The 15,747-nt window shown below is 39.9% G+C and overlaps 1 protein-coding gene across 2 annotated transcripts in view; it reads right to left on the minus strand.

The window, feature by feature from the left end:
• PDHX (pyruvate dehydrogenase complex component X) overlaps positions 1–15,498 on the minus strand; it is a 61,308-nt gene extending 45,810 nt beyond the window's left edge. The window contains exons 1-2 of one of the 2 annotated variants that reach the window (XM_059819730.1): positions 15,411–15,439; positions 3,966–4,049 (exon numbers count right to left, since the gene is read on the minus strand). In XM_059819730.1, the coding sequence (XP_059675713.1) occupies positions 3,966–4,026 (61 nt within the window). In that variant the 5' untranslated portion in view covers positions 4,027–4,049; positions 15,411–15,439. Of the gene's footprint in view, positions 1–3,965; positions 4,050–15,410 lie in introns of both variants that reach the window. The other variant, XM_059819729.1, reaches the window with a different exon arrangement.
• Between the last annotated feature and the right edge of the window lie 249 nt (positions 15,499–15,747).

Here is a 15,747-nt window from a genome sequence, read left to right on the forward strand (position 1 = left end):
ACATGCAAGCCTAACACATGGCTACAATTTTTATATGAAGTAAAATTTTAATATTTCCCCAGTACCAGAAATGCTGCAACAGTATTATCTAAGCATTTAATGTAATTCCTGATATCACTCTCTGTTGTACTTAAGCATCAGAATAAACCTAGTGCAGGTTACCACCTGTATTTAGGTAAGAGATAAACACTTCTTTTTTTATAAAAAATAATTATTTCCTGCTTCAGGACTACCTGAATTAGAAGGGGAAAACGAAGTGTTGTGTGATCCTTGTGATCTCTGCAGTAGTAAACAATGGAAACAGTCAAAGCTCAGTCACTTACACAGTTCTATAAGTCATAAATGTTCCTATTACGGAACTTGGCAGGGGAGTACACAAAGTCACATCTGATCTTTTTAATTTAATAATCTAATTGCCACACTGCACTTCGCAATAACTAGAGCATAAACAGTTTATAAAAGGAAGTCAAAATTCCAGACTCTATACCACTGTTTTAATTCCACCAGATCATTAATTCAAGTATCCCATACATCAGATCATTAGGTAAGCACTTCATAGATATTAAGAAATCAAATCGTTGGGCAAATTCTGTAACCTACAGAGCTAAGATAGGCAAGCAGAAAGGAGCTTAACTCCTTATCTTAACTATTCTCTTCTCCCACCCTGCAATGAGACTGTAAGTGTTCTGCACCATTAAAAAGAAATCTCAGTGCTAAGCAACCTGCAGCAGTAACTCTAACAGTGCAAGCTAGCCAAAGCAAATACCTTCACCCATGTGTTTGTCACACATGACGTATCTCTTAACTTGGGTACGTGAGGCTGTTCACAGAAAGCTAAGGACTCCCTTGCACAGGGAAGGCAAGAGGAAAAGTCTTCAGAGACCCAGGCAAACCACTTTTACACTACTCTTTTTGTTTTCCCTTCACTGCTGTAGCTGAGAAGTGGTCATAAGTTTGGAAGGCAATTGATTAAATGCAATTTTAAGAAGAATCTTTCATAGCAGCATTCAAAAAATCTCATGTGTGTTTCAGTACCCAAGCACAATAGAAAGGATCATAGTTATTTTCACTAGAGATTGCAAAATTTGTGGTAGCACCTAATCTATGCCCACTTTGATGTCAATTACAAATCAACTTTTCCAACAGATAGGATTGGAAAGAACACTTTTGTAGAGCGTATCTTCGCTCTTATGCTTTCTAATGAGAGATCAGCATTTGCAACAGAAGTTTTCTGACTGGCAGCTCTCTGAAAGTATATAGAATGTCCTTGAAAAATCTTGGGTGAGGTTTGTTTGGGTTTTTTAGAAATTATTAAGTTCTTATAGCCAGGCTGAATGATTAGGATCTCTGCTGCAGCTGAGTTTCCCTCTAGGCGATCGCATTCAATTGGCATTCGATAGCCTATGTGCTCTGTTCAATCACTGACAGACAAGTATCCAAATCACAAGATACAAACTGCAATCCTTGATGTACTCTTTGCAAATCAAATCAAAGTTGACTGAGCATAGAGACTGAAGTCCCTGGAGGTGATGTCTCAGAAGGCAGCGGAGTTACACCGCATGAGGAAACTGCTAGCACTGTTGCCTATTCTGTTTCCTGCCCACAATAACAAGAGGATTTCAGTCTCCTGAGCTGTCAGTCTATCATCTTTCATCAACATTAAATTCGTACATAATAAATACAAGTTTTTAGAAACGCAATTTTATTTTTATGAAAATGACTTTATTACCCACAGGAATCAATATGAAACTGCATTAACAATGAGAAGGAAATAGTAAAGCTGTCAGTGAAATTCAGGATTTTTCCTTCTGCAGCACTGAAATCATCTGTCCATCCTGGGAAACCTCAAACGAAACCATTTGAGATTTACAAAGAGAGCAGAAAAATTACCACGCTGGTACTCTACTGACCCCTGCTGGTCACGCAGTGGGAAAAACATTTCCCACACAGTCATCTGCTTTCTTCTGGCAAGCGCTTTAAAATACTTCTTTTCTTGGAGATGAGATTATCAAACATTTATATTCAGTAATGCCACTACTTTTAGATGGCCAACTCACTGGAGGATTATGTAGTTGTGAGCATCCCTTGCAGACAGGAGTATAAGCATTAAATCACTTTGCTTTTTTCTTCAAAATTTATCTTCTTTTTTTTTCTTTTTATGTTGTCATTATGTTTATTTTCCAGACTGTCAAGAGGAAAAAAAAAAATATCCGTAGGAACTGTGACCATAATGAGATGTGCCAAATAAGACAATATACTATATTCAGCTTTGGTCTTGTTTCTAAAAAGAAGGTAGAGCAATGAAAATCCTAAAACACTTTTCTCTCAATTAAGATTTTATTTCAATTTAATTAAAATAGGTGTGGAGCTTTTTTTTCCTTTTGTGTTGGGGCGGAATCATAGTGGGAAGACTGAGAAAAACCATTGTAGAGCTGTTGTGTCCTAAGACCTTTTTACGAGGAAAATTGATTCATTCGTGTGTGTGGAACAAACTGGAATCTATTTCAACTCCTATCGTGCTCTCTTCTTTGTTTTCTCTTGCAATTTTGAACGCTGTATTTATTGTAAAACAGACTACTGTTGATTTTTAATGTCTTACAGTTGTTGACAACTCATGAATAGAAAAAGTACTTTGGATTGTTCCTTTCTCTCTGCAGAATCTTGGACTTGATACTTGAACTGAAGCTTCAAGTTTCAACACCGTTGGTGCAGTTCCTTTTTACGGACACAGACTGACATATTGTTCCTAGTAAATTCTGCAGAAATTCTTACTAGAAGTTTTATAAGCAAAAGGTCATGTCCACTACTGGAGCAACGAGTTGCCTGCCAGCCACCCCTCAAAAATGCATGAAAGCAAGTACTCCAGTTACGCAATGATGGAGGCTGTATCAACATTTAGAGGGTAAGTCAAAGGAAATGGCTTATCTAGGCAGAATAGTCAAAACACATGTTTAGCTCACCAAATTGTGTCTGTCAAAGATCATATGCTTTAACAGGTTTTCTTTTCTCCAAACGTGTTCATCTCTTTAGCAAATCTAAAAATGTCTGAGAATATATATGAGATATATTCCTACAGTCATCTAAAACTCTGCAATGCATCCTATACCAATGGACAACTGCTACCTGGAATCCAAAACTACAGTCAAAAACCCGTTTTAATATTAAATTGGAGAGGGGAAAGGGTAGGAGGAAAAGAGAGAAAGGTCTCCTGACAGAACAGGGACTGCCAACTCTTCTGCAGATCGTTTTTCATTTACATACAACCTATGTGAAGACAAAATATACACTCAGACTATTTTTCTATCTGCTCCAACGTATTTTAACAAAAGTACATAACTTTTCAGTTGTCAGAGCACAGAGAACCTAAGATAACCAAGGTTGTTAGGGCTTTTATAGAGGGGTATTTTGGGTTTTGTTTTGGGTTTTTTCTTGGGTTTGGTTTTTTTTTTGGAAAGAGATTTGCCCATTTGGAATTTGGGTTATGAAAGTAATTCAAATTTTTCTATCAGCTTTAACGGTAGACTATAATTTAGATATTAAAAAAAGTAAGCCCTGAATAGCAACTATGAAAATACTGTATCTTTCATGTTATTTCGTAATGCAGCGAAGTAATGAAACAGAGACCCTCTCCAAAGTCAAAGGCTCTCAGACTTCCAAAGTTGCCGATCAGCATGACAGCACTGGGAATTAAAAACAACACGCACACACACTCACACCCTAGAACAGACTAATGGAATTTTTTCAAAAATACAACCAATGCATCCTTTTGGAAGACAGCTAAAGGAAAAATGTTTCAAGAAGCAACAATTTCAAAGCGGGTATTGTTCAAGACGACAGCATCCATATACCAACATTTTGCTTCAAAATACTAAGGTGCAACCAGAAAGAATGATCCTATTCTTACAGAATAGATTTATGGAGCTGAAGAATTACAACAAATGTGGCCATAGAAAACACTATCTTACCTTCCTTTTTTAACCATTTCACAATGTTTCCTTCTTCCATTGTAGGAGAAAGTGCAGGCATGAGAACTTTAATACCAGGCGTACCTGCAAAATGAGCACATGGTTATCTAGACTAAATACTTTTTCAGTATAATTATTTTCTCAGTTAACTGCTTAACACAAATTAAACTACAAGTGCACGAATCTGAAAGACAGTTGAACAGAAGATTCACTACGATGCTCTTTTTTTAAGCTTATGTACAAGCATGCACTCCCAAGAGCACTGAGGAAAACAAGGCACTAAGTATAGAACCTATATGTTACACAGAGAACAAGGACCAACTCGAGTATGAAGTCATAAATAACATAAAGTATTAAGCAAATTAAACTCAGTTTTAAGTAAAAATATGACATAGAAACTTCAGATCTGATGAAAATGACTTTAGATAGTCACACTGCTTCAGCTTTGCTTTAATTAATTTTTAATGGAAATGTTCTCCACGACCAAGTCTTACTGCATTATTAAAAATACACAAACCAGTATTTCAAGTACCCCTCAGTTCAGCCTGACCTGCTGAACAATCCTAGGGTGGATGCAAGTGAAACAGGGTTATACAACTTTTGTCCAACAGAAATCTAAACAGAAAAAAAATCTACAATTTGCTTAGAGCTCCAACTACACACAAGCTATCGTGTGTAGAATGAGAAAGCAGCTATAAAATACAAACATACATTAGGAAAAAAAAAATCAGCAGCTAGCATGAAGTTGTGATTATATTTTTTTTTTTACTCACCCCTCAGCCCCGAAATGCCATAAATTTCAAAGCTGAGCCAGCTAATACCCCCTGCCTCTTGTGTAGCAGGGGCATATGTACTAAACCAAACCACATTTCGACTTTTGGGGGCTTTCCACACATGGCCCTGCGTATGCTTAGTTCTGCCCCTGCCAGGGCTTCTTTGAGCAAAACCTTGGTTAAAATTCTGTGCCACAGCCTCTCATTTATTCCAGGACAGAAGTGAATGAGACGAGGCTCAAAGACTCATCCTCTCATTTCCTGCTTGCTTGGCAGGAAAGGAAGTCTGAACACAAGACTTGTCAGATATAAGCCAGCCCAGAGGAGAGAACACACACACGGACACATGCGTGCATGCATATCTCAGTCCTCCGGAGAGACCAAACCTGCTGCTATCACGAGAAATTGGGTGAGAGGTATTGATACGTTCCCTGCCGATAAACCATGATGTGCTACAGAGGATAATATAACTCCACCCACAAATCCCTCAGTGGTATTTACCATAGTTTTTCTTCCTAGTCACGCAGTATGTCAGCAGTACGACTATCAATGTACAGCCAGAGTACCAGCCAGGCAGGCATCTTCTCTTCTGTCTCAGAGCCCTTATCCATCCTCAGGCTTCTAAGTCAGAGGCATGCAAGTGTGAGGACAGAGTGAGGTGTAAATGTGCAGGACAGATCTAGCCAATTGTTAGAATCCTTTCCGACTCTTAACCAAAGGCTAGATACTTATATCGTGATTATGATCTCTGTCTTAATGCTGAACTGCAGTATTAAGAGCACGCCAAGGCAAAGCATGTAATCCCATTCTCCCAAAATTCAAACATTATAAAAAGAAATGGGAATTCAGAGTCCTGAATTCCGAGACGAGAAGTTTCATTGGTCTTGTCAAAATCCACCACAAACACTACACCCTCCTTTCTCCTCTCCTCCTCCTCTTTGCCACAGGCTGTGGAATTTTTTCCAGATGACAGGTTAAAGCATATCTTTTAAAGTAATAAAGCCCCCCTGATCCTAGTACTCCAGACACTGATGATCCATCTCTTTCACTGATAAACTTTTCCAATGTTTATTTGCCCTTTCTGCTAGGAAGCTGTATCTACTTTGCAGACTGAAATTGCCTAATTTTAAGTTTCAGTGATGGGATCTTATGTCTCTGTTAAAAAGCTTGAAAGATTTCTCATTACAGAGATCCTTCTCATGGGTAAGTGTCTATATAGAGAGATCCGGTAAATTCTTAGCCTCTTCTTTACTGTGACAAGCCAAATACAAATATCTGAGAAGTCCAATATATTTAAGCAACACAACACCACAACCCGTCTGGCCCTGCAACACCATGGACTAGACACAGCTAACTAGCAGATCACTTCAGTCTGCCAATTGACTGAATCTGCTTAGTAAACCCATACACAAGCTGTGCACCATGGAAGTGGGATTCTTCTGAGGACAGGGCTCATGATACAGCACATTCCTCGGCTTCGTAGCACACTACATCTCGTCATTTAATCCAGTATACTAAAGTAGTATTCTGACATACAGCTTGTATTACAAGTGATACTATCTTTCTGAACTTTTAAGGATAGTTATGAGGCCAAATAAATGTATCTTTTTAGATACTATTTTTTAAGAGTAGTTTTCCAGCACCTGCCTGATTTTTGAAGCTCTTTCTTGAACTATTATATCTGAATCTCTATTCAGTTAGAGAACAGAAATAGACATGTAAAAAGTACATAGTATACAACGGCAAGAATCAATTCTGATTCATATTCCCTTTTCTCTAATACTCAACATTAAGGCTTATTATCATTCAATAGGAAACAACACCACATTTCTCCCAGTTGCTGTACCGCTTAGAGTAAGTAGGAAAAGCTTAATTTTTTTTTCCTCATTATCCAGAAGAGAAAGGGAAAGGAAAAAAAACAGAAGAGTTTCGAGCTGAAAAGCACATGTCACCTAGACTGAGAATGCTTCTCATCCTTACTTCCAAGCCCTAAGGGTTACCACAGTTAAGATCTCAGAGAAGACAGACAGAAGTGAAACTTCAATTAATACACAATGATTTAAGGGAATTAAAAGTGTCCACCCATGTTCTGCAATTCATGAATATTAATACGTCCAATAAATCTGACCTTGTCTTTCGCATTGCTACAGGATTCTGAAAGAATAAATCATTACACTTGTAAAAGAATGTAGGTATTCAACCATAAATATTTCAGAGGTTAGCTAGAGTTAAAGACATTACATAGTCTTTCCATTATTTCTATTTCTATTATTCCCATTATTATTTAATGTCTCTTCCCACACCTCTCGCGTGGATGGACCTCAAGGCAGAGACTGAGGGAGCAAAGTCCCTCCCACGTAAGAGAAGATCAGGTTTGAGACCACCTGAGGAACCTGAACATACACAAGTCTATGGGACCCGATGAGATGCATCCCAGAGTCCTGAGGGAACTGGCTGATGTAGTTGCCAAGCCACTCTCCATGATATTTGAAAAGTCACGGCAGCCAGGTGAAGTCCCCGGTGACTGGAAAAAGGGAAACATTGCACCCATTTTTAAAAAGGGTAGAAAGAAGGACCCTGGGAACTACCGACCTGTCAGCCTCACCTCTGTGCCTGGGAAGATCACAGAACAAATCCTCCTAGAAGCTATGCTAAGGCACATGGAGGTGATTCAAGACAGCCAGCATGGCTTCACCAAGGGCAAGTCCTGCCTAACCAACCTAGTGGCCTTCTATGATGGAGTGACTACAGCAGCAGACAAGGGAAGAGCTATGGATGTTATCTATCTGGACTTCTGTAAGGCCTTTGACATGGTCGCCCACAACATCCTTCTCTCTAAACTGGAGATGGATTTGATGGAAGGACTGTTTGGTGGATGAGGAATTGGTTGGATGGTCACATCCACAGGTTAGTGGGCAACGGCTCAATGTCCAGACAGAGACTGGTGATGAGGAGTGGTTTCCCTCAGGGGTCCATACTGGGACCAGTACTGTTTAATATCTTCATCAATGACATAGACAGTGGGATCAAGTGCACCCTCAGCAAGTTTACAGATGACACCAAGCTGAGTGGTGCAGCTGACACGCCTGAGGGACGGGATGCCATTCAGAGAGACCTGGACAAGCTTGAGAAGCCTGGACCCATGCAAACCTCATGAGGTTCAACAAGGCCAAGGGCAAGGTCCTGCACCTGGGTCAGGGCAACCCCCAGTATCAACACAGGCTGGGGGATGAAGGGATTGAGAGCAGCCCTGCAGACAAGGACTTGAGGGTACTGGTAGGTGAAAAGCTGGACAAGAAGCGGCAATGTACACTCGCAGCTCAGGTGGCCAACAGCATCCTGGGCTGCATCAAAAGAAGCATGACCAGCAGGTCAAGGGAGGGGATTCTGCCCCTCTACTCCGCTCTGGTGAGACCCCAGCTGCAGACCTGCGTCCAGCTCTGGAGTCCTCAGCACAGGAAAGACATGGACCTGTTGGAGTGGGTCCAGAGGAGGCCACAACAATGATCAGAGGGCTGGAACACCTCTCCTATGAGGACAGGCTGAGAGAGTTGGGGTTGTTCAGCCTGGAGAAGAGAAGGCTCTGTAGAGACCTTACTGCGGCTTTTCAGTACTTAAAGGGGGCCTATAAGAAAGATGGGGACAGACTTTTTAGCAGGGCCTGTTGCAATAGGACAAGGGGCAATGGTTTTAAACTGAAAGAGGGTGGATTCAGACTAGATATAAGGAAAAGATTTTTTCACGATGAGGGTGGTGAGACACTGGCACAGGTTGCCCAGAGAGGTGGCAGATGCCCCATCCCAGGAAACATTCAAGGTCAGGTTGGACAGGGCTCTGAGCAACCTGGTCTAGTTGAAGATGTCCCTGGCCATGGCAGGGGGTTTGGACTAGGTGACCTTTAAAGGTCCCCTTCACCCCAAACCATTCTATGATTTTTTTTTTTTTTTAATGTGAAATGGAAACATTGTAGCAAAATGCTAATAACCTCAGCACCCATCAATCATCTTTACATTTTAAAACGCACCAAGAGCAGAAAGTGAATTATTTATTCCCCAAAATCCCCAGGAGAGCAACACAATCAAGATCATGCTCCCAGAAACACTTGAACTGTGGAAATGAGCCCAGTGTATGCATGGTTCATGTTCCCAGAAGACTGCATGAGGAAATACACATACTTGTCTCAGCCTTTCCGTGGTACTTAAATGCTCGCCAGTTTAATATTACTCATTACTGTAATGCTTAGAAATGTATCCAGACAGTGTTCCTCGTAACACTGGCAATTCCCATCTGAATTACCTCCAAGGATTTTCTTTAAAATCTGCTTCCTGCAACCTCTCATATTGGACCAAAACACAGAAAAAAGAACTATGTTAAGAATATGTATTATTCTGTAAATGCCTATCTGTCTTCATTTACCAGATCATGTTTTGCCTGTGATAATTTTTCAAATACTACAAATTAAAGCATGAGTTCAAAATTTTCTTTACACTGTAGATGTTCACTCAAAAAAAAATATTTACAGATAACAGCAGGCAGAAAATAATACATTACAGGATGCAAAGATGTATTCTCTGTTTCATTTGCCCAACTTGACACGTCAACTTTGACAATCAAAACTCGATTTTGAAGTCATATCCCATAAATATCTAGGACTATCTAGAACTAGTGGACATACTTCACTGAAAAAGTGAAGGCATTCCACATTTCTAATGAGGAAAAAATAAATTTTTAAACATGGTGGTTCACATGTTTCACTTCAGTAAAGAGTCACTTGATCCAGTTCCCAGAATATGCTCCATACTTCGGCATAAATACAGTGGCACAAATTTGTTGCTCGATTTTGTAACATTTTCCCTTTCATGTTATGAACAACTACCACAAAACATACAGTCCATTCTGGTTCTTTGATCAAGTTAGGAGAGAAGATACAGCAGCAAGTACACATGAAGCATGTAAAAAAAAAAAGTAAAATAACAGGATACAAAGCAGAAGGAAGAATCCAAGAAATCAAGGCACATGTCACATCTGAAAATGAGAACCTCCCATTTTCTATACTATTGTGCCTCACTGCAAGAATGGTAAGTGTAATTGAGGAGCAGCGCTCAAACTGACCGTACAAGGTATATGACTATGCCTTTAATAGCCAATACAGTAGGCTAATAGTCTTCTCAGGCACTTAACAACTTATTACTAACAGTCACTCTAAAACACAACTACACCACACAAAATAAACCCACGTGTCACTAAATAAAAACTTTGTAAAACCTTTATTAAGACAAATACTCACAACAGTAACTTAAAAAAAATTAAAAAAAAAAATCTTTCTTTCATCCTTCCTCAGCTTTCCACCAGGTACAGAGAATATTTGACGTGTAATGCCCAGGCAACTACTAAAGGCGAGGAACTTTTCTGCTACCTGAGAAAGACCAATATATCATATAGCTCAAAGGAAAGTTATTTTTTGGAAAAAACCTACAGTGTTCTGCTACTCCTATTTAGGAAGACATGGGGAGCTGAGGGCTGCTCAGCAGCTTCAGCAGGCAAGAGAATATAAACCCTCTCAATGAGGTAACGTTACCTCCGCATCACTGATGTAAATCTGAGTGCTAGCAGAATAGTCCATCTTTCCACTTCTAGTCCCATGCTTCAGGCTGTAAATAGAGTATTATAACTCAAATAGCCTTCTTTCCCTTCTCAACCTATGGAAACACTTCAGTGTAATTCTATCCTCACAAATCTGCAAGTATATTTAGAAACTTTAAGAAAAATAAAGTTTTAAAACTAGTCCTATGCTCCACTGTCTTTGAAGATGCTAAATACAAGACCTTGCAAGTTGCGGGTAACAAAGTTTACTGCTACCTGGAAGGCTGCTAACATTTTACTTCAAAACATAATTACATAAAAATTTTTATACTATCTTATGTAGTGATTTCATTCAGAAAAAGAACTATCTGGCTGTAAAATTCTGCGAATTGTCCCTGCAGACTTTTGCAAGATGATGGCTGATGTCATAGATGTTTTCCTTTAAACTGTTTGCTGAAAGTTCAACATAGTCCTTCAATTAAAAAATAATTCGCATATGGAAACATTTTGTTTCCCAAATGGATTCAAACCCAAAAGAATTTAACAGATACATCATAGGTCTTAAATTAAAAATAAAATACCGGTTTACTTACAATTGCTAAGTGTTAGCATTTGAAGTTCTGCTGTATCCTCCCACATGGGAGTTATGTACATTTTTAATCTATTTTATTGTTTGTGGTAATTATAGCCGAATATTGATTGTTAAATAGCAACTAAGCATAAAGCTAACATGAATTATTTAGAAAATCATTGCAAACTTCCAGTCACCTTCAGCAAGCAAGTTGTTCAGAAAAAACACACATACAAACTGCATCAGCAGACAGCTGAGAAGATTTTATCCCTACACTGGAAAATCGCATGCAGGGTTTGGGGGGGGGGGGTTTTTTGCCCCTCTCCCAACTCCTATACTCACCAGCGAAATTCAAGATCTATTTCTAGTCTGCTTCTGCTGGCATATCAAAGAAAGAAAAATACTCCTGACACTGAGAAAATTTGGGGGCAGAGAACTTGAGAGAACACAACACTAAAAAAGTAATAAATTATCTCAAGTCATTTTTAAATTGGGCTATCTAGGGAAGAACATCTTTAGAAATAATGTTGATAACATGGATAGCCATGGCAACAAAAAAAATGGACAAAGTATACCAACAAATTGCTTTGCTTCTATTACTTCACTTTGCACAGAACTTACTTTTCCTCCTCACTTATATGCAGCCTGACCTGAACTATGCAGAATTATACAACAAAATTATAATAGTTACAGCATCCATTACAGTAACGCACAAGAAAAGATTTCAGCAACAGACTTGGCAATGCTGTGGCACTGGTTTTAAAACTCAATTTCTCATTACTTTCAGTTGTCTGGAGGTCAGATGCAGTCAGCAAGTCCATCAAAAAACTTCCTAGAAAACACATTTATTACTTTAAAGCATCCAAGTAATGTTAATTTCATAGCTACAAAAATCAAAGTGCTTTTTAGTGTCTTCCCTCTACCATGTATCACAAATCTAATTTTGCAAGGCAGCACAATAACTGCATTCTGAATGGGGCCAATTCAGGAGAAAAGCTTTAAGCCATGCATGACTGCCTCTTGTTTTACGTTAACCTAATAGCAATCCGTGATACAACCAGAAGAGGCTGATCAATCTTCTGCCCCAATTGTTCATGATCACACCTTTATTCATACTACCAGCAGTACTAATACTCATGTTGCTGCCCAGTTATCCAGACTGGGGAATAGATTTTGCTGTAAGTTAACTTGATCACAAAAACAAATACATTTTCAGCCAGGTTAGCTTCCTGATCTGGCTCACCATACAGCAGTACGAACAAAATCAACATCCAAAACGGGCAGTGGGAACTCAGATAGAATTTCAGTTAAAGCAATTGTGGAGCTACAATCTAACTGCTTATGCAAAGGAAAGGAAGAAATGAGGTGTACTTCAGCTCCATTTTCTCCACTCCTTTCTCACCATTCAAGCTCACCAACCTACCTATTTCTTGCACATTCATTTAATGCTCATGCGTAGAGATGCCTATGTTCAGAGAAGTTCAGCAGTGATGCAATTAAGAGCCTCGTTCAGCAACAGATACACAAGAACACTAGCTACAACAATGGCCTCCTTTCAAAGCTATTTTAGTCACTTTTCAGTTAATGACCACAGACATCCAAAAAAGAGGCTTAAATGTGTCTCTAAAAAAAAATAATCTTACAATGAACAATTCCCTTCACCAAATAATATTGTCCCTCATTAAATAAAAAACCCATGCTAATAAAAGGAGTCATTGCATTCATGTAGGTCAGTTGCGTTGTACAGGCAGTCCTTACAAGCACTCTGGGAAGTGAATATTATTGCTTTTTCATTATGAGTAAGCAAAAAGTTCTGGCAATTCGCACAGAATCTCAAAGACAGCGCTCATTGGCATAACAGAATTTAGAGCCATGAGCATATGAAACTTCCAAACTCCCAGTCACCATCCATTAATTTTACTGCTATCAACAGCAACTGTGTTATTCAGATAATTGATATGTAATAAAAAAAAAAAGGAGGAAGACTTAAAAAACTTCACATGAACAGTAGTTGCTATTTTAAAGAAAACCCTCTGTGTATTCAAGAGAATTTGTCTTGGTGACACATTTTAAGAATCAAGTTGAGTCTGGGCATGACTTTTCTGCCTCCTTCCTTCTCCATGAAGCGATTCAATGCATATTTAGGCTGTGTATCAAACAGACTGAAGAGCAGGGCTTTAGGGGAAGAGGAGACGGGTAGACCTCTATAATATCCTATTAACCACAATCTGAGTATCCCATTGACAGTGAATTTTGTACTTAAACTTATTCAGCATAACACAGGTTCATTGCCTCTTTTTGACCTCCTTTGATATGGAAACAGCTACATCATTGCCAAACCAAAAAAACTGCAATGAACTGAAGACAAATGCTTTAATGTTGCCCACCGGAGAGATATTTCATAGCTTCCTAAGCCATACTCTGTAGTCAGTAGAGAACTGAAAGATTTACTCCAACCTGACATCAATTATAAGATAAGGAAACATTAAAAACAAAGAAAAATTGACAGACCTCCAACATGAAGGTTCATTTATTTTTATTCCTTCCTTGTAGCCGACAAACTAGGAACCAAACTCTGAATTAATCATTTTGACTATGCAAAACAACATTCTCCCTCCTCTACTACCACCACGAGGGACAGAAACACATAGAGAAGCAAAAAACTGAAGTGACACAACAAAACTAGATCCACATGAACCAATACTTCAAATGGTGACATTTTCAGAAACAGAAAAGTGGAGAAATAAAACTAATGCTAAAATAAAACTGACAATTTTAAACTCTCAAACTAGGAACCAAGAGTGAGTTTTATGTCCAAAAGAGCTGTATTTTACCAGAGAAGTTATGACTTTTCTCTTTGTTTTCATTTTAGAGGCTACAATAAGTATTTAAGAAAAATGGTGTCACTGAGATACGCACCACCTTGAAATGCAGTAAGGAATACTAAGCCGGTTCAAAGAAACAAGTCATTGAGGAAACCCTGAACAAGTTTCAGGTGTGATACATCCACCTTAATACCTAAAAGCTTACTGTAAGGAAGAAAAAAAAATTCACTCATTTCCATATCCAAAATGAATAATTTAACTCCAGCTACATATTAAACAAGCCTTTCTCACCATAAAGATATGAAGTACTACAACAGATTGCCTGGGAGGACTGGAGACAAGAGGTCTTTAAGGAGTTAGATAACAAGAGTAATATAGAGGTAGCTAATCCTGCATAGGACAAAAAGACAAACATGTATTATTTTATGAAGAAGGAAGCAAATTTTTTCTAACAAAATTTGAAATAACATTTGTTTCAAGAACAGGGATAGCCTTCCCTATACCATACACAGCAGATTTTGCAAAGTAAAAGATCTGCATACTGCAAAGCAGCAAAGACAACCAGTGCTGGAAAAAAGGTATACTGAGATCTAAACCACAATGATTAACAAGTCTCTAAACTACTACTGAGTTTTATTGTAAAATGCACGTAGTTTTATTACACAGGGTTAGCAAGAGCTCACTTCTTTATCAGTGCACTTAAACAAAGAGTTCAGGTATTTTATGCTCCGTATCACACCAGTACCCAGTAACAATGCACCTGGTTATTCTTTAAATGTTTTACAAATTGTAACTAACAGATCAAGTAGGGAAAGAAAAGATCGCATTTCATTTGGGCATCCAAACCTCTTCCCACATCTCTTCGAGACAGAAGAAAATAGAGATGGTAAGCAGAACTCCTGAGAAGAGAAAAAGTATCTTGAAAGGCTGCTGCCGTAACCCCATAGATTGACTTCTACGTAGCAGTATATGCTAGATGTGCAATTAATAAAGTCAAACTCCATTTCCCCATTTAAAAAAAAAAAAAACACATAAAATATAGCTTCCATGCCCTTCTCCAGCTACTTGAAACATTACTTGTAGAACAAAAATGTGACAGAAAAGTGGTGGAATCGCCAAACACTGAAAAAACCAAAACCTTTCTCTTTAAGTACTTAACTATACTTATGCCTAGAAAGCAGTTAACTATTTCCAATTGCAAGTACTTTTTTCCTTATGCACAACAGAATATTTATGTATCTGAAGGCCTAATCTCCCCTCAATCTCTTTTCCTCTCTAGACTCCAATTCTTCCAGTTTTTTTCCAGTGATCGCATTTTCTAGACCTTTACTAATTTTCACACCCCTCTCCGAATTCTCTCCCTTCCTGATGTACTTCCAGCACCTCCCGAGACCAACCCGAACAGCACCCTGCCGAACTAGCCCCCCTCCATAGCCTCTCATCCACCTCCCAACCGGTCCTCGCTACTCAGTACACCCACGGCCCTGCTCGGCCCCGCCACCCCACACACCTACCTGCTAACACCGGGCACTCGCACCTCCCCACCACCCTGCACAGCCGTCACTTCTCCCCCAGCACCACCTACCCTCACCCCTTGCTTAAGGCCGCAGCTCCTCCACACAGACCTGCCGCAGGCCAACGGCACAGGCACCCGACTAACAACGAGGGCTGCAGGACCCTGCCCATGGCTCACCCAGCAGCTCTCGGGTCCCGTGCAGGTGCCTCCAGCCTCCTCGGGCGGGGAAAGACACGCCAGCCCCCAGAGCGGGCCGCCCCCCCAGCAGCAGCCTCGCCACCCCCTTGCCGCCGCAGCTCAGCCGCAAGGAAGCTGCCATCTTGCCTCTCCTCCCTTCCCTGCCCTCCCCAGCGCCGGGGCTGTCTCTCTCGCTGCCTGAGCAGAAAGAAAGCGGCACGCCCCCCACCCCGCGGCCAAGCCGCCTCAGCGCGGACGAGCGGCTTCACCAACGCCCCCCGCCCCGCCGCTGGCCGCCTGCCTGCACCTGGCACAGCGGCAAGCCCTCCCGCAGCAC

This window comes from Gavia stellata, chromosome 7, assembly GCF_030936135.1.
Source record: "Gavia stellata isolate bGavSte3 chromosome 7, bGavSte3.hap2, whole genome shotgun sequence".
NCBI classification, from domain to species: Eukaryota; Metazoa; Chordata; class Aves; order Gaviiformes; family Gaviidae; genus Gavia; species Gavia stellata.